At 35.1% G+C, this 20,050-nt stretch overlaps 1 protein-coding gene across 1 annotated transcript in view; it reads left to right on the top strand.

Annotated features, from left to right (window-relative positions):
- Nucleotides 1–20,050, top strand: part of Thsd7a (thrombospondin type 1 domain containing 7A) — a 391,409-nt gene that overhangs the window by 148,457 nt on the left and 222,902 nt on the right. The window contains exon 2 of the mRNA XM_076861588.2: nucleotides 18,418–19,249. Coding sequence (XP_076717703.2) covers nucleotides 18,418–19,249 — 832 coding nt within the window. The remainder of the gene's footprint in view (nucleotides 1–18,417; nucleotides 19,250–20,050) is intronic.

Here is a 20,050-nt window from a genome sequence, read left to right as displayed (position 1 = left end):
CACAAGCCTCCTGTCTCAGCTTTCCAAGCTGCTGAGATTACAGGTGTACATTACCATGCCTGGCCTTTTCCTATTTTGAATTAATGTTTAATTTTACAATATGCACTTCACTTTTGTCTATCATAATTGATATTTCCATGTCACTAATGATGCAAATCATTACCCTAAATTACATTTGTTACCCTTGGACACATGGATTTTGGAAGGATTAAATTGGTTCTGCCAAGTTAATTTCATCCGGAGATGATATATTTTGAGAACAAAAACTTATTTAGAAAGAATATTTGTGAACCTTCCCATACTTACCAGCTAACATGCTGGAAATTTAATGTTTTCTGTACTTGAATTATTGACTTTTCTAATTCTTCACAATTATAGCATTTAGGGGATAAAAATTATATGGCAATTATAAAATTATATAGCAATACTATGGCTATTTATTAAGATTAACTATGAAAAAAAGGCTTTACTATCTCTTGTAAAGAAGTCATACTTCTCAGTTTTCTCAGTATATATTAGTAGCTTCTGAAGGAACTATTGAATTGTATTCTGACCCTTAATAATTATTTGTAATGAAGCCAGCTCTGCCCCAGAACTAGAAAGGAAGCAATTGTCATTATTTTCTTTTCTCTTTTTAAAACTTTATTAATTATTATATAACTTTAGGGGAAATTTTACTTTAGTCCTGTTTTATGGCATTGGTTTATTTTATTCAAGGGAGTACTAAAATTTAATATATAGCTATAAATGTACTTGATAAAAAATAAAAAAGTCACCATCATACAGACACTTGTTAACTCAAATGTGGATAAAAAAATGTTCTAAAGAATCAAGGAATAAAATGTATTCCTAGATGTGTAATAAAAACAATATAGAAGTCAAAAAATTGTTATTTTTCCTTCATTTTTATATTCTAATCTATTAAGATGATGTCCACAACTTAAATTATTGGCTTAAACTATTATAGTTCTTAAGGTACACAACTAACAATGTAGCATCATCAGGAGATGAACTTGGAATATATTATTTCTACTTACTACTGATTTGATATAGTAGGCACTCATTCTAAGATGATAATGATAATATCTGTGAGATGCCCTTTCACTCCCTTCCCTGCTTTCAGTGTTTAATAAGACAAGGAAAAGCCTATTGAATCTATAATTAGCCCTTCCTTTTTTTTTTTTTTTTTTTGAAGGTCTCAAATAAATTGCCTTTAGGTTTAAGGAAATTTGGAGTTCCCTAAGGCTTTGAACTTGGCAGTAACTCCACCAGAATCTTAAAATTATGTTTCTATGTCCAGAAACATTTCCCAAAATTCAGAGGATTATAAATATGGATATGAAAAGTATTGGCTAAAGTTTCTGATAACTACATATATGTATAAGCTATATATAACATTAAATTTATCATTTTTGCTGCAGTCCGGCTGCAGCAGAATAAGCGGGGGGTGACGAATGACTTGTGTACGTTGATGCAGCAGGAATAGGAGCCGTTTATTGTAGGATGACAGAGGTATTTATACATTTTGCACAGCTTATCTTAATTAGCATAAAATAGATACAGCAGTCAACCAATAAGGAATCTCCACACTTAATGGCTTGCTTTTGTTACTTTACAAACCACTCCCTGTGGCATTTTGCCAGGCGCCATCAAGACTTGTTTACAGACTCTAACATTTCTCTGGCAAAATACCAGGTGCCATCCTGACTTGTTTACAGACCTTAACAATTTTAACTATGTAAGTTTGAGTGAACAATTCAAAGTAATAAATACATTCACATTATCCTATAGCTATTGCCACGAGCCATCTCCTGAATTTTTCATCATCCTGAACTGACACTCTAAACCCATCAGATAATAGTTTCCCATACTCCTCTGCTTCAGCCTCTACCAACCACCATTTTACCTTCTGTCTTTATGAATTCTAGGTATTCATATAAGTAATATCATATAACATTTGTCCTTTGCATTTGGCTTATATCATTTAGCATAATGTTTCAAGACTTATCAACATCATAGCACCAGAATTCAATGCCTTTCTAAACTAAATAATATTTCAGTATAAGCATATCACATTTTACTTCTCCATTCATTTGTTGTTGGACATTTGTTTTGTTTTCATCTGTTGTAGTGCTTTCTTTTACCATATATCATCTATTTTATTTGCTATGACAGCATATAACACATTATTTGTCCTCACTAAATATATATTTAATTAGTAAATAAACGTTATGAAATGCAGATGTATTCAGCCATTAGCTATTTCAATCCTAGGGTTTATGAGTTTACAGAAAAATATATGACTTTGGCCTGGTGGGGGGGAACACCTCCTCCACTAGTTAGTCATATGTTGTCTCTTGACTCCACTTCCAACTCCAGTAACTCTTGTGGCTTCAAGTTTTGCACAGGTTTAATCAGATTCACATTGGTTTGGTCCAAGTACAACTGCCATCCACTGAGTAGGTGACTTTTCTGGGGCTTCTCTGACACTGTGACATAAGATGCCTCCAGAAAGCAGCTCAGGGTTTATTCATGCACAAATGCACGACCTGAAAATATGAGGAAGCTAATATAAACTTTCATATGCTCATTCTTGGTCAGTGGTTAATAAGAGCAAGTGAATAAATGTTTTACTTTATTGCCTGCTGTACTGAAATGTAGTAGCTTCTTACTAAGGGTTGGTAAATCTTTCACTTAGAAACTTCACTAGAAAGTAAAGCATTTTGTATTGAGCTCTCAGCATACATCCTTGAAAAAATTCCAGAAATTAGTGTTGCATCAAAGAATGAAAAGATTCAGGGGAATTGGTCCACCTCATATTCCTGTTCAGTTTACTTGTCCCTGAAAAGAAGATAACAAAATCGAATTCTATTGGAAGATGATGGCAAGCTAGAGTAAACATAGGCCTAATTTCAGCTGTTATAAGACAAAATCAACACATGCAGATAATAATTTAGTAATTTTTATTTAATTGTTATTAATAAGAAAGATAAAAAAACTTTTTGCTTTTGCTGCAATACATTTTTAACTTTTTTACCTCAGGGCTAGATTAATACTTCTGTATCCACTAAGATATAGTTACCAGGGACCTTGATTGACTTGAAATTGCTCCGAATATCATGCTGTTTCTTTGTATTTATAACATTATACCAGTTTGATTTGGTGAACAAGAAATGGTAAGTATTAGAGATGTCTTAAGAAGAAAGACAAGGTAGCACCCGCATCACCGTGTGGAAATTGTAGCCAGATTGCCCAATAAGTTAGGTGAAATTTCTACTTTCCATGATAATGTAGGTATTGCTAAGCTCTCTATCATGATATAACAAGAACCCCCATTCCTCAAGTTTCCAGTAGCATTCTCCCTGCTGCTTTTAAGTCCTTATTTGCAGCCACCTTTAGTGCCCTCAGGCCACTTCTGTCTCTTTAAGCCTCCTTTAGCTTTTACTGTGTTTTTTCAACTTCTACCCATAGCTCAACTCCAATATGCCAGACCCATATTTTAGATTTTTGGTTAATGCAGCATATGTCTTCCAGGTACTCTAATCAGTGTTAATTATCTATTGCTGCATAACAAAATTTAGCAGCTTACAACAAAGTATTTATTATCTCATAGTTGCTTTATGCCAGAAATTCAGGAACAGTTCAGCTGAGTGTTTTCGACTTAGGGTCTACCATGAGGTTATGGTCAAGACATTGGTCAGCAATGCTGTCATCTGAAAGCTTAACTGGTGCTGGAGGATCTGCTTCCAAGGGGATTATGGGTCACTCACATGTTGTGGACAGGAGGTTGAAGTTTCTCATCTTCAAAATGCTGCTTGAGTATTCCCATGACATCGTCGGTGGCTTCCCACAGAGTGAATGAATCAAGAAAAAGGGTAAACCAGAAGCCATATATTTTTCACCTCAGTATTTCTGCAGTATCATAGTAGTCACACAAGTCATCTCTATTCACTATGGGTTAGTATAGAAAAGCATAAGTGCCATGAGGAAGGGGCCATTGTGACTGTGATGGAGGTTGGCTACCTACTACAACCTCTTTGCGTTCTGAAAGCATCATAAAAGATGCTTAGGAATATTGCTGTAATCTATTGGTTGAATTGAAGGAATGTTAGCTCAGAATGAATCTCAGAGTAGATACCTCTCTAGCAGGTCCAAGCTGCCTTAAGCTTCTCAGTCACACGGGTCATTATGGCCCAGAAGATCTGCTGTTATGAGATACATTTCTGTTACATAAAATGACTATGTGGACTCTCTGGCTATTCCTAATAGGAGAGTTGTAGAATAGATAACTTGGGTTTGGAAGAAATATTATGTTTTCTGCAATAGAGAATTACTCCCTTTAGGAAAAAAAATATCACACACACACACACACACACACACACACACACACACCCTGTCCTGATTTGCAACTGGGACCCAGTAGACGATGTACACTAGATACCAACTAGCTCTTTGACTATCGTTCTCTATCCTGAGATAGCTATTATGAAACCCAACAAATAAAATATAATGATTGGGAAGGCGCAGCTAAAATTTAACATACAACATCAGTGGAGCATTTAGAATCAGACCCAGATAGATTCAGAAGATGAGGTACCTCTTTTACATGAATTCTTCTCCCTCAACTCAGGGTTTGTAAGGGATTTATTAAGTCCAATCAAAAAGAGAAAAAAAAAATTCAGGCTTAATGGCTCATTGTAGTATATGGGTGCTACTTATAAGTGAACTGCAGTAATACAAACAGCCCCATTTTGTTTGTGGCCCTAAAGAAAGGGCCATCTTCCCATGAGAACAAGCTGTGAGCCTATATTTAGTTTTACTAAATTTATCCCTCTGTATTGAGGGATAATACAGACATTTATGGACTTCTAAGCAATGGCAAATAGCTAGCTCATTAGAGACATGGAAGTCTAGAGAAGAGCAGAGGGATGGATGTCCGATGAGAGTAAGAATAGGTCTTTGTGGACTGCACTAGTGCTCACCCCTGAGTATCTGCATCATAAACAAAACAGAGTATTTAAGAAGACAAAAAAAAAATTGGCCTGTGAATGTCTGTCAACCTCTAGCTTCAAACTGACCAATGCATCAGTTTGTTATGGATGGACACAATAGTAGAGCTTCCTCTCACTAACATTGGTCTAGCTATTGCCACGCTAATCACTAACCTTCAAGCAGCAGCCAGCCAGTTGATTATATCACACATTTTCTATCACAAATGGGAAGCTGTGCATTGTAATTAGAATTGACAACACCTCTGGATATAGGTCTTCCTCCTATGACTGCAGTACTTCCACCAGCACTGTTATCAGAGGATGTTAGAGTCTGTAAACAAGTCAAGATGGCGCCTGGCATTTTGCAAGAGGGAGTGGTTTGTGAAGTAACGCCAGCGAGCCATTTAGTGTGGAGATTCCTTATTGGTTGACTGCTGTATCTAGTTTATGTTAATTAGATAAGTGTGGAATGTATATATACCCCTCCTGACCTACAATAAATGGCTCCCCCTCCTGCTGTATCAATGTACACAAGTTGCTCGTCACCCCCTGGTTAGTTTGCCCAGCCAGTCGGGCTGCGGCAAAAGGATTTGCAGAATGATTGATTTTTAAGACTTATATACTTATATTTGTACAATATTGCTTCATTCAAAAGGATATATCTTATAGTAAAGAGATATGACAATGGACAATGAAAATAGAAGTCAGTGGTACTTTTATAGATCTCATTTCCTGAAAGCAGTTGTCTTCATTAGGATAGTGATATGGCCTATTAAAGGTTTACATCCAGAAATAACAAATTGTATGATTGGAGAAATGTTTTCCAGGATGCACTGAGTCAATAAACAAAAAAGGCTGCTTTATTATGAAAGCTCAAATGCATGGGTTAAAAACCGTTGGTGAATTAGGTTTGCCCTCTCCCCATTAATCCTTATGATCCATTTCAGGAATCTGTGGTCTCTATATCCACAATCTTAAACTCTGCTGAACCGGAGGACCTAGCTTCAGGCCGAAAACATATATTTGCAGATAGTGAGTTGGTCATCACTGTGACTAGGCAGAATGAGGATATCTGAGTAGTGCAAAGCTGTACCAGCAAACTTCTTCAGGCAAATTTGAGCAGAGCAGAGCAGGAATTAAAGAAGAAATGCTTAATCCTTCTATCTATAAACTAACAATTTTGAAATACATTTCATAAAGTTTCTCAGAAGGTCTGTCAAAGTCAAAACAAAATACCTATTGTAGTAGACAAATTGATGACATATACTTCCATTGGCTTTTCCTTGATTCCCTTTCCCAGTTTCATTTCCTTTGTGCCGTATCCCTGCTCCATGGAATTACTTTTAAAGTAAGTTAATTTCATACAGGCATTTGTCTCAAATTATACTTTTAGAATAATCCAAAAAAAGCATGCTTTTAACTATGATTGATTATATAAAGATTTCACTTACTATTTTGTCATGGTTCCCTGGAATAGAGAGTGTTAGCTTTTATTTCTAAAGATTCCATTGACTTGACACCCTTAGCATTGTATCAGACTGGCAAATATGTCAAAGTGATTCACTTTGAGACAATTATAACCGAAGATCTCTAATTTGATGTGGTTAGAAAATTTTGTGCATTCTGTATTTTTGAGGGAATTGTATATTTCCTAGTATTATATTTTAACATTAATGCTAAGACAAACTATTTCAATAAATAAAGAGCATTTATATTCACTAGAGTTGATGTTGCAACCTTAAATCCTTTCTCTAAAACAGTGTATACTAATGATTTGGCATATCTTCAACTCTATGGAATTTAGCATTTGTGTCCTTATTTCATAAATATTCTGCTGCCAGTCACATGAAACTGTCAGATTTTGTTTGTTGTTTTTCTTATTTTGGTTGTAATTATTTTAGGTGGGGGAATAATGGGATATTTTTGTTTTAGAATGGCAGTGAGTGTTACTGTTCAAATAGAACTTTTTAATTTGAATATTTATTGAGGCTATTGGTATCACATTTTCCCTTTGTAGTCAAAAATTCTACCAATCTCCATTTTTCCCCCTGGGTAAGTTTATGAGTTTGGAAGGAAAACAGAATTAGCACCTGTTGTCCTGAAGAATACTTTTCCTTAAAAAATTGGCTTTAGCATCCCCTTAGTTGAATGTGATCTTATTCAGAAGTTGGGGATTCTTCATTATGGAACTATGATTTCCCTTCTTGGGTTGCTCAAATACAGCTAATATCACTTTTTCTCTTTCTGGATACATAACTACATCCAGTGAAACAATAGAAATATTTGAGAGTTTGATTGATTTATATTTTTTAGATCCATTAAGATTAGTTCTACTAGAGAGAATAACATAATCTTTATTCTTCATATTGAGCACTTGATGAAAAGATTGAATGAGACCATCTATACAAAAACACACTATAAACTATGCAAATCATAAATGAAATGTAGCATTAAAATAAAATCTAGCAATGCACTCTAGCAATACAGTGTTTGAGGCACCTCTTAATGCCATGTTTTTAGACTAAGAAGTAGATTTCAATCATACTACATGTATTTTCTTGGTAAAATTATGGTAAAACTACATAAGAAATAAAATGTTCATAAAGTGGCCTATAATATTCTCAGAATGAGTTCCTGATAAATCTATTTTGTTCAGATGAATCTATAAAAAAGATGAAACTTTTTAATGTATATTTATGAATCTCTATACCTGAAAATTCATTTTCAGTTGAAAACAGAGAAGGGAATATAAGATTGTGGTAGTGAAAAGCCTGCATATCAAAGACATAGGAAATATCATAAACAAAAATATCATAAAATCCCAAGTAGAAAATACATTTTAATGATCATAGAAAATGTTCATATCATCAAATAAGTAGGTTGAGATAACAACAGTCAATGAGATATCTGAAAAATATAGAAACTAATAGAACAATTCACAGAAGAGAAGATAACTGTTCAAAGTCATATGTAATAAATATTCAATTGAAACAACAGTGGGATTTTTCATATGTATATAATTAACAAAACAGCTATTACAATAGCTAATGCCTATCAGGATGTAGTGATGGGCTGTAGATTTCCATACGCTTCTATGAAAAGTTAGTTGAGCAACATGTATTTTCAAAAGTGCAAAATCATCAAATCTTTTGACCCAGTTATTCACTTTAATAGAGTCTACCCTAAAGAAATTATCTCTGATTATGCACACTTTAAAATATTATCACATAAAAATGAGATTATTTTTGTGTAACAAAAAGGTTTTACACAACTTTATCACATATTTTCCTCCTTATTTTAGTCAGCTTTTTCACTGCTGTGACTAAAAGATCTGAACAGAATAATTTCAGGGAAGAAAAGTTTATTTAAGGGCTCACAGTTTCAGAGGTCTTAGTCCACAGAAGGCCAGCCCCATTTCTATGGGCTCAAGGTGAGGCAGACCATCATGAAGGAAGAGTGTGGCAAAGGGAAGCAGCTTCCCATTAGGAAGGAGAGAGAAAGGTCTCCACTTGCCAGATACAAATATATATACCCCAAAGCCACACACCCTCCCACTTCAATTACCACTCAGTTAATCCCTATCAGGGGAATAATTCCCTAATTGGGTTAAGACAAAAAAAAAAAAAAAAGACTCTGATAACCCAATAATTTCACCTCTAAAGTTTCTGCATTGTCTCACATGTGAGCTTTTGGGGGACACCTCACATTCAAACAATAATATTCTGCTCCTGGCCCCCCAAAGCTTAAAACCATCTGATAATGCAAAGTACATTTTGTCCATTTCCAAGAGTCCCTATAGTTTCAACAGTTCCAAAAATGCCCAAAAGTTCAAGGCCAAATTCTCCTCTGAGGCTCAAGACAATCTTGCATTGTGAGCTCCTATAAAATTAAAAGCAATCTATGAATTTCCAATTCAAAATGGTATCAAGTAAACATTTCCATTCACAAAATTAGGGGTATAGAAAGAAGGATTAGGACCAAAGCTAGACCAAAATCCCACTGGGCAAACAAGGCCTGTTGCTCCACGTCTGGCATCTGGGGCACATGACATTGTGATGTCCTCTCCAAAGGGCAGATGTAGTTCTGCCTCTGTGGCCTTATTGGTTGCAGCCCAAGTGGCCTCTCTCTTGGTTTGTCTCTGTTCAATTCCTGGAGCTTTCCTAAGATGATGTCTCACAGTACTGGCATTTTTTAATCATGGGGGTCTCCACTACAGCTTTAGCTTCCTCTTCAAATCTCTACACCTTGCCTTCTCAGGGAGTGCCTGCAGGAACTCCAACCATATTGCACTTTGCCTGGCCTCCCAGGCTTTCCTTAAAAATCTTGGTGGAAGCCTCCATGAACTTTAGCATCCTGCATTCCTGCAGAACCAGCACCACATGGTTGACACCAAGGTCTGCTTCCATCTCTAGCAGTAGTCAACTAGTAGTTGACTAGTAGTTGACTGCTAGTTGCAACAAGTAGTCCCTACCAGGGACCCTTGTTGCAGCAACTTCTCAGTGTCTGGTAGGCTGAGCACTTTGAAAAAACTTCCTACACCCCCTTGTGCAAGAAGGGTGCCCCATTAGTCTATTCTCAGGAGAACTTTCACCTTTACTCCCTTGAGCTTGAGATGGGTGTGGTCTTGCCAGCGCCTGAGATGCCCTCAAGCCACCTTTCTTATTGACTCTAGGTAAAGTCTTCAGCATTTCTTTAGTGGTAGTACTTTCTTTAACAAATGCAACTTCCTTAGTCCCAGTTTCACTCCTGCCTCTCAAATCCACTTTTTCTGAATCTTTCCGCTCTGTTTTCTGCTCCTGTTTATCACAATAAATTTGGCTAAAAGCCACCAGCAATAGCCAAGCCACCGCCTGAATGCTCTGCTGTCTAGATATTTCTTCCACCAGATTAAGAAGTCTATCGCTTTTAAAATCAGCCTCACAGAAAGTTTCAGGACACAAGTGAAATTCAGATAACTTCTCAGGCAGAACATATCATACTCCAAATTCCAATAGAATCCTCCCCTGGTCCTAAAGTCATTCTGGTCATCTGAGCTCCCACCTACTTTGGTCATTAATCTCCACTTACAACAATCTAAAATATTTCCAACTTGCTCTGCTACACATCTCAAAATTCCTCCCACCAATTCTAAAGGCTCAAAAGGCTTCTGAACCACATGGGCAGGTTCATCACAGCAAGGACCCCACATCTCAGTACCAATTTCTATTTTAGTCAACTTTTTTTTGCTGCTGTGACTAAAAGATCTGACCAGAACAATTTCAGGGAAGAAAAGTTTATTTAAGGGCTTAGAGTTTCAGAGGTCTTTGTCCAGAAAGGCTGACTCCATTTCTAGAGGCTCAAGATGAGGCAGACCATCATGACATGATGGCAAGAGAAATGTCCCCACTTGCCAGATACAAATATATATATACTCCAAAGCCACACCACAATTCCCACCTCCTCCAGTCACACCCTCCTACTTCAATTACCACTCAATCTCAGGGGATTAATTCACTGATTGGGTTAAGACTCTGATAACCCAATCATTTCTCCTCTGAAATTCCTGTATTGTCTCCCATGTGAGCTTTGGGGGGACACTTCACATTCAAACCATATAACTCCTAATGGTGAGACTTGGCATGTGTTAGGAGATGATGGGGGTTAATGACAGTTCATATTTTATCTTGCAAATGTAGAAACCAAGACCCACAGAGGTTAAGTAATTTTCTTAGGAAAGATCAAACATGATAGACCCTAAAAATAGATTATTGAACTTAGCAATTATGAAATCAGTTATCCTACTCACTGATTTCTCATTCATTTCTCATCAGATTTGAAAAGCCTGTTCTAATTTTGAACATTTAATTTGATACTGATATAATTTCTTATTAAAGTTTAATTACTTATAGAAGACGAAAGCTCAACTTGACTTCCACAGTGATCTCTACTTATGCACCAAACTGATTTGTCATTTGAGAGTTATATTTTAAATTAAATTAAATTAAATTAAATTAAAACTCAAGTCAAAGAAACCATGAGCTCTTCTTTTGCTTTTCTTTAAAATGAAAGTTTGACCTATTTTAGGTCAGTAAGTATTCAAAATTTATTTTGTGTTTGTGTGTTCACAAATCTTTACAAAGTTGTCTACTAGGCAGAGCACACATTCATACTTAAATTAACTAGTGTAATTTTAAGTGCCATAGTTTCTGGGTATTTTGATTACTAATTTATGGGACTATTTCAAAACAGATAATTAAAACCCACATGTTTGTTTCTGCCCACAGAAAAATTCTTTTAAAAGATCAAAAGAGTACATAACAGCAAAATTATGTTTCAGTGCTGAAAAAAATAAAACGGATATTGTCAATTCTACAGAAGTTTTAAGGTCTTTCTAGACCACAGTACACAAGAGAATTGAAATTAAAGGAATAAAGACTGTCTTTTGGATCAAAATAGTCAAAGGATTCACTGTCCAAGAAGATAAGCCCATAGGACCCCAGATAGGCTCCCAGATTTGGAGCAGTAATAGTTTGCAGATATCAAGAGGCGAGGGGAGAAAAGAGAATGTGCTCATAAATTCCTGGTAGAAGGGTATACTTCAGTGGATTTTTACATTATTTCTATAATCTATGTGTGTCAAAAGTTTGAAAATTTTGTAAAGCATTTGGCCAAGTTATTGGTCCAGTATCCATTATAACTTTCTTCATAATATGGGAACCATTAAGAAAGTGCTAAATGTCGCGAACAAATATCAATTAAATAAAGCATGGTAAATTGATAGAACAAACTCCTCTGCACCCGTAGTATAGATCTAAATATGAAAATATGAAGAGCAAAGGAAATTAACTATCTTGTAGGTCAAATATTTATGTGTGTACCAAAATGAATTATTTGTATAAAATATTGTGAAGTCATATTCTTAATTTTTTAAAAAATAATTGTAGCACAATCCCAATTTTATTTAGATGCACTTTTTAATTGACTAGTAGGATGAAAGTAAATTATGAAGACCAGTTACTTCTAGGTTATGGGATTTGTGAGATTGATATTTTTTCCTAATATTTAGCAACATTCTAATTTTTTACACTGATTCACTTGGGTAAAAACAAGTTTTTCTTTTCTTTTTTTAGTTGAATATAAATTTTAAAACATGATCCTATGGCATGCAAGAAATAGTTTAATATATTACTAAGCTGTTTGTGTTCTCCTTGATCCTGCTGGTAAAGTAGGACATGCTGTTCCACAATCAAATCCAGAAGGAGAAAACACATTATCTTATTTGAAGGATGCAAACATATTTAGTCAAACAAGAAACTGGCTCATTTGAGAGTTTTATAGCAAACAAGGACAGAAAGTAGTTTGCATAATTTTCTCGTGCTTCTTTTATAGTGTTTATCTTTTATAAGGCTCTTTGGAACAGTTGCTGGCCACCTGTCAATAATGTGGCCTTTTATAGACTCAACCTTTTATTGTTCTCATGCCCTTGACATATAAAAAACAGTCTTAGAAGAAGTCAGTATTGAATATGGTGGGGGAAATACTAATTTTAAATTTAAAAGGCAGTCCTTTGTAGACTGAAATAAAGAGAGAGTTCTGAATGACATGAAGAGAATAGACATGTTATACAATCCTTTTTAGCAAGAATAACAATAATTTCATTACTTTATCGATGTTTGTGAGAAGTTAGTGAAGAATCACATTTAAAGTTGTAACCCATGGAAACTGAGCCAAGTAGCATTCATTTAACGTTTTGTCACAGCTTTGCATAATCTTACATTGATTGCAAGTGAAAATATTTGTGTTGTTAGTCTACCACTTACATAAATATTTGGGGTATATAAGCAGTTGTTTAGCTCCCTATTAGTTGAATAAGACATCCAATGTTTCTCTCTAGATTTACATAAAATCTGTCAAGCTAAGTGTTCCACACATATTTATTGACCCACATCCTAGAAACATTTTGCATGATACTGACTAAACACAATCTTAGAAATCTGTACACAGGAATACATTTCCATGCATAAGGGCCATTATCCAATCCCTTAAGGCGAAAGCTGCCTATCCTTTGTTTTTGTTCAATTAGATGCCAAGCTCTCTTTAAATAATCATGAACATGAACAATAAAGGAAACAAGTTTTAAACCAGTAGAAATTCTTACTGTTCTTGTTTAAAAACAATCTCCCTTACCATTTTTTCATTACCACTCCCTCTCACTCTTAATATTAGATTGTGGGGCTAAATTTCAATATTTATGCAGAGACACCTGACATTAAATATTACACTCTTGTACTAGGTAGGAGACGTTGTGTTTTCCCTAGTAGTTTAAGTATTGTGTTTTCAAATGTGTTTTAAAGCATTTGTGCACCTAGAAACATGTTAGCTAATTGGGTTAACAATTCTTAGTTGTCAAGAACAATTTTTGATGTGGCCCTCTTCCTATTCAATGTGTGATTATTTCAAGACTGCTTCGAGAGCAGAAGTAGACAACCCTCCATCAGGAGTACTATGAGAGAGATCTGATCTTTTAAGAGATAGTTAATTGCACACACGTGCAATACCCAAGGTGCAATGAAAAGATAAGACAGCCGTTAAAGGCTACAAGGTGTATGAGTTCTTTTTAGGTTCTGTCATGATTATATTGCCACTTCTGCTTTCACTGGTGCCTTCATGCATTTTATTCTTTTATTTTTGCATCAGTAGGTGCTTTTATAGATCTCTGTGGAGTTTCCTTGGGATACACTATCTTCTGGTTCTCAATGTAAATAGACTTTGAATAAAATAAACCCAACAGTGTTATCTGTGAGCAGCTGCTTAATAAGAATCTGTGATAATCTTATTGCAATGGGAATTAAAATGTATTTGTATTTATAATGTAAGCTCTTCCTTGTTACCTAAGTAAACTTCAGAAATTCTTACTTATTATCAGTGTAAGATAGTCTAAAAGTTTTCTTGAACTCCGTCTCTTTCTTCCTGCTGATATTTGACATAAACCATGTAATGACTATAATACTAAAATCTGCAAACTCAATTCTCTCTTTTTTGAACAGAGTAATAGACAAAATTCATCCAAATGTAAGCCAGGAAATTAAAAAGATGCAATGAAACAATGGAATGTAACTAATTATTCCATTTTACTAGTGAAAGTGTGAAGTTTGTATAAATATAACATGTAAAAGGATGTATATACACATGTGATATTCCTTATATCTAGTGAGCAACATCAAATTAAGAATTATCTTACTTTTTTTTTTTTTTTTGGTACCAGGGATTGAACTCAGGGGTACTCGACCACTGAGCCACATCCCCAGCCCTATTTTATATTTTATTTAGAGACAGGGCCTCACTGAGTTGCTCAGCGCTTCTCCATTGCTGAGGCTGGCTTCGAATTTGTCATCCTCCTATCTCAGTGTCCTGAGCCACTGGGATTATAGGCGTGTGCCACTAGCCTGGAATTATCTTACTTTTCTAATGAATAAATTATGCTTTTGAGAAAACTCCCATCCATATTTCTATATGTAACTAGTAATTTTAAAATTAACTTTTCAGAAAACTATTATCATAGATGAACAATTTCTGTAGTAATGTCAACATTATTTAACAACAACAAAAAAGATGAAAAAGTTGATGTTCAAAGAGATGACCATAGTAGAAAAATTTTACTTTTCCTAAAGAACAAAAACATATTCCCTGCACCTTTTAGGAAGTACATTTTTGTTCTTTACAAAGTAGAAAAAGTACATTTGATTTATGGCTTCATAAATAAGATACCATTATTCTTATTTTTAAAGGCATTTACATTTTGAGTAGAAATAAAATACTTTATTTTCATATTGTAGTCAAACATTATTTCTGAAAAGGTGCTTTATAAATATCTCAAAAGGCAAAGAATATTTAGTAAGAAGAAATACAATTTATACCTATGATATTCTAAAATTATCCCTCAAAGCAATGTCAAAATCTTGTGTCTATTTACATTTAGTTACAGCCATAAATTATATATAATTTATATATAATCATAAATATATGTATATAAAACATGTTAGAGATATAAATATTTGCATTATATAATATTTTACAAAGTTAGCATGAAAAGTTGAAGTTCTAAGAGATTATACTGTGGGTTCTGATTGTAATTTAATATGTATCTGTTTTTTAAATTAATAAAATATGTTACTGGCACCTTCTTATATATTCAGTAAGTGCATAAAAACCAAAAGTCTTAGATAATCAGAGATAATTTTGACTGGCTTAAGAGAAAAGCATGTTTTGTCTTTATCTTCAAGTACCTGTGAAACAAGCATCTGTATGTTGTACCATAAATTAACTGGAATTATTTTCTTGATTTTGTTTCTGATTTTATTCATTTATTCTGTACATATTATTGAACCTGTTCTATGTATATGGTATGTACAAGACAAAGGCCTGTCCTCAAGGGGCAATTATTCCACAAACTCATTGAAATTATGATAAGCACAATGTGTGAAATATCCAGGGTACTCTGAGAATGTGTGAGAAGAGATTTCTCCCTTTTTAGGTTCATGAACCATCCATCATTTTTGAGGTAAACAACTTCACATTTATTTTAGAAGTAAATTAAAAGCCCAGGGCTGGGGATGTGGCTCAAGCAGTAGCGCGCTCGCCTGACATGCGTGCGGCCCGGGTTCGATCCTCAGCACCACATACAAACAAAGATGTTGTGTCCGCCGATAACTGAAAAATAAATATTAAAATTCTCTCTCTCTACCTCTCTCTACCTCTCTCTCTCTTTAAAAAAAAAAAAAAGCCCAGAGTTTTGCTACAATTTGATTTATGAATGTAAAACTTCAATCATTTTATATCTTGTCTAGGGTAATTTTCAAATTTAAGAATTAGATAGTGTTGTTTAGTTCTGTTTCATAGTATAAGGAAAAACAAACATTTGAGGTATGTGTGTTTTCCTTAAACAGCAATACCCACAGACGTGAAGTCAAGTCACAATTATAGAAATATAATAAAATATTAATTTTCATTAATTAGTTAAGGCAAATCAATAATAGTTCAGCCAAAGTAAACATATAAGTTGAGTATTTTTGAGTGCCAGTTTTACAAGTTTGATATAAAATATTTTGATTTTACTTCAAGGATAAAAGAGTAACTTCTAGTAGCTCCAATCTGATTAATCAGTATAATTTCATAATTAATGTTAAGGATAGAAAACATTAATGTATCAAGAAATTTTCCTGAATTCTGTTGGCGAATTCTGAATATGTACAAGACTCTTATCTTTTGAATCTCAAACCTAATGGCATGTAATTTGCTCTTGAGAGTCTAATATACAGATAGATTTATTTGCTGTCTTCAAGGTGAAAAATATGGATTACTATTTTATTTAGGTACAATGGGAAAAGAAAATAAATGTCAAGATGTGTAAAATAATTCTAAAGTTTTATACATACTCCTATTTTTTTTATTGAAAAGTGTCTTAGGTTTTGTGATTACCAAATTGAATACTTGGTCAGTCTCTAAGAAAACATCACCAGAATTGTGAATATATATTTTTTCTTTGGGAAGTTAAAAGTAGGATTAAAACATCATTTAGTATTGTATAATGAAAATGTAAAACATCCATTGGTTGTACATTCTGTGTCGAAGGAACCGCTGAGCTACAGCCAGTCTATCCATTGGGTTTTTAAGTTTTAAAAGTCTTCAGATCAATACTCTGGCAAGACTGTTTCCTTATACATTATAAGTTCTTGATGGCTCTTTTCATAGAACTTTATAAAGAAACAATGCACATATTACAAATAAAGTATAACATATTTATTTTCAATGCAGAAATGATCAGTTACAATGTTAGTTGTAGTATTTATAGTAAGCTTCTTTCCACTTACAATTTGATTATGCTGTTTGTAAGGAAGAAAAAATCAAATTTTAAAACTCTTTCTTGGTAAACAAAATTGTCTGTTTTAATTAAATTTGGTAAGCAGATTTTTCATATTTCATTCTGTGTAGGCTAATAATTGTTTTGCATAGGAGAAGTTGTCTGAACCTTAATCTCTAAAATCCAGGTTATATCTTGTGACTAAAAGTCAGAAGAACTGGATCGACAAGTCTAGAATGGTTGTGTTATTCATTCAAGATGTAAACTCGGCAAATCACTTGCCCCTCCTGTCTCTTGTTATTCCCATCAGTAGAATGAATCCATTGACCTACTTTAAAGGTTTTCACTCTTTAGCTGCAGAAGCCTCTTGCAGACATAGCCTAATATATAATCACCACATGAATAAAAATAATAGTAAAATAGAGCTTTTTTTATAGAAGCAATAATGAGGAAGGAGGAAGCAGTGTGCATGTGTGGACGGAGGACCCTAGAGTCCTCACCTGGTCCTTACCTTCCCTCACAACCTGTTGAAGACAGTTGAGGGTCATCGAAGAATTTCTCAAGTTCATGGAACGAATATGATCTCTACATTTTTCAAATGTAGTTCTAATTTCATAAATTGGAATTTGTCTGTTAAAGCTTTGAAAATCTTATTATTTACCTTATAAAAAGAAATAGTACTAAAAATACAAGCTTTCTCTCTCTCTTTTCTAAGAAGGATTCTAAGGTACAAATCTGTCTTGTTAAAGGCATGGACTTAAGTATTCCCTAAAAATAACTCTATAATACCAAATAGTTCATATTTAGAAAATGAATATATAAAACCCCTAATTACCCCTTAACAAAACATCCAGAAAATTGAAAAAGGTCTTTCAGTTGAATTTAAATTTCCTTATTCATGTCTATACTTGACTAGAGAAGTGAGAAAAATTGATTTTTTTTTTTTTTTTTTTTTGTAAATTTAAACCCTGAATGTGATTAAATGAGGAATTTTTTTTTTTTTTTTTCAATTCTCAGCTTTGGTGACCAGAACTGCAACACTTTAAATTTTGTCAGGAGGTACAGTACACAACTATTAGACCCTTGCAGTTACAGCCATAACAATAAAAAATTAGGTGAAAGAGAGTATGTTCTACAAAGTAGTTAATTGCCCAAGAAAAGTAAAGTCTGCTGGAGAAGCAGGCTTTTTCACCAGGGGCCATTTTCTTTGCCAGTTACTAGAATGGATTTGATGGTTGTGAAGCAGGAGTAATAGGTTTTCGCTGTGACTAATTTCTGATGTCCTTTATGAGCCAGGATTTCTAACTACCTAAAGTGAAGGAAATGAATAAAAGCAAACTTTCAGTAATCCCAAAAGGACCCAAAGTAAAATTGCCCCAGCAGTTACCTTATATAGGCACCGTGACACAGTTCCCTATTGTAAAAATACTTGGTAAAGATTATTCCTTTCTGACAGGTTCCTATAGAGACCTACTTTATTACACTTCAGGGAAGTTAATGTACTAGGTCTTGAGGAATCTGTCTGGAACGTGAAGTGACTTGTCGTTTTCTTTTAGTGGCACTGTTAACTCCTGCGTTGTTTTTTAGGTCCATGGGGCCGATGCATGGGAGACGAATGTGGTCCAGGAGGCATCCAAACCAGGGCTGTGTGGTGTGCTCACGTGGAGGGCTGGACGACGTTGCATAGCAACTGTAAGCAGGCTGGAAGACCCAGTAACCAGCAAAACTGTTTCAAAGTTTGTGACTGGCACAAAGAGTTGTACGACTGGAGGCTGGGACCCTGGAATCAGTGTCAGCCGGTGATTTCAAAAAGCCTAGAGAAACCCCTGGAGTGTATCAAGGGAGAAGAAGGCATTCAGGTGAGAGAGATAACGTGCATCCAGAAAGACAAAGACATGCCTGCCGAGGACATCATCTGTGAGTACTTTGAGCCCAAGCCTCTCCTGGAACAGGCTTGCCTCATTCCTTGCCAGCAAGATTGCATCGTGTCTGAGTTCTCCCCGTGGTCCGAGTGCTCCAAAACCTGTGGAAGCGGACTCCAGCATCGGACACGGCATGTTGTGGCGCCCCCGCAGTTTGGAGGCTCTGGCTGTCCAAACCTGACCGAATTCCAGGTGTGCCAGTCCAGCCCCTGCGAGGCGGAGGAGAGCATGTACAGCTTGCAGGTGGGGCCCTGGAGCTCGTGCTCCATGCCACACTCCAGGCAAGTGAGGCAGGCCAGGAGACGCGGAAAGAATAAAGATCGGGAAAAGGACCGAGGCAAAGGAGTCAAGGACCCAGAGGCCCGGGAACTTATCAAGAAAAAGAGAAACAGGAACAGACAGAACCGACAAGAGAACAAATATTGGGACATCCAGATTGGATATCAGACCAGGGAGGTCATGTGCACCAACAAGACCGGGAAAACTGCTGATTTGAGGTAACATTTTATTATTGTTAACCACACGGGTCTATCTGTCAAGACCACTGTTTAAAACTTCTGCAATACACACCTATACACACCTGCACAACCAAGTGTGAGCGACCCCTAAGCTTAAGGCTTTTGATCTGTTTCTGTGGGGTTCTCCACGTTTCTATTTTGCTCATGTTAAAGGTCCTAAACTGCTTGAGTGCATTCAAACTTTCCTTTCAAAAGTCTAGCACATGAGCAACTCTCCAGGAGAAGACACTGCTTAGTTAGGTCAATAGTGCTGTTTCTCTCTATGATCAAAGAAAAAAAAATACATAAAGACTGGAGTATAGGGATTTTAAATTTAGATACTTATTTTGGTGTGTTAATAGAACAAGGCACACTTCTAATCTCTTCAAGTTTATAGCATTTTCAAAATTACCCTATAAACAAAATCCGCTCTTAACAATGACCTAGGGAGCTATACCTAAGTATAATTTTCTTGCACATTTTATAAAATGGGGTAACTCTCTCCAGAGAAGAAAACAGGAATCAGCAGAAAAAAAAGTAAGTAAAAGGTGTTTAATCATGAGTGGCCTAGCTTAGAAAACATAATTAATTGGCTGTGTTTCTTAGGTGGAAATTATTTGGCAAATTATCTTTGGGTACATAATGAGTAGATTATGAAAGACTACCTCATTTATGATTTATTTGCTGTGAAAATAAGATTCATTGAGGATTATCTAAAGGATATGATGTTCTCTGGACATTCTCAATTTTGCTCTTGGATAAACCAGACCATCTGGGAGTGGCATATCTGGATCATTTGCA

The sequence above is a fragment of the Callospermophilus lateralis genome, chromosome 1, assembly GCF_048772815.1.
Source record: "Callospermophilus lateralis isolate mCalLat2 chromosome 1, mCalLat2.hap1, whole genome shotgun sequence".
In the NCBI taxonomy this organism is placed as follows: domain Eukaryota; kingdom Metazoa; phylum Chordata; class Mammalia; order Rodentia; family Sciuridae; genus Callospermophilus; species Callospermophilus lateralis.
Note: the sequence above shows the minus strand (reverse complement) of the source record. Positions and strands in the feature narration are given on the sequence as shown.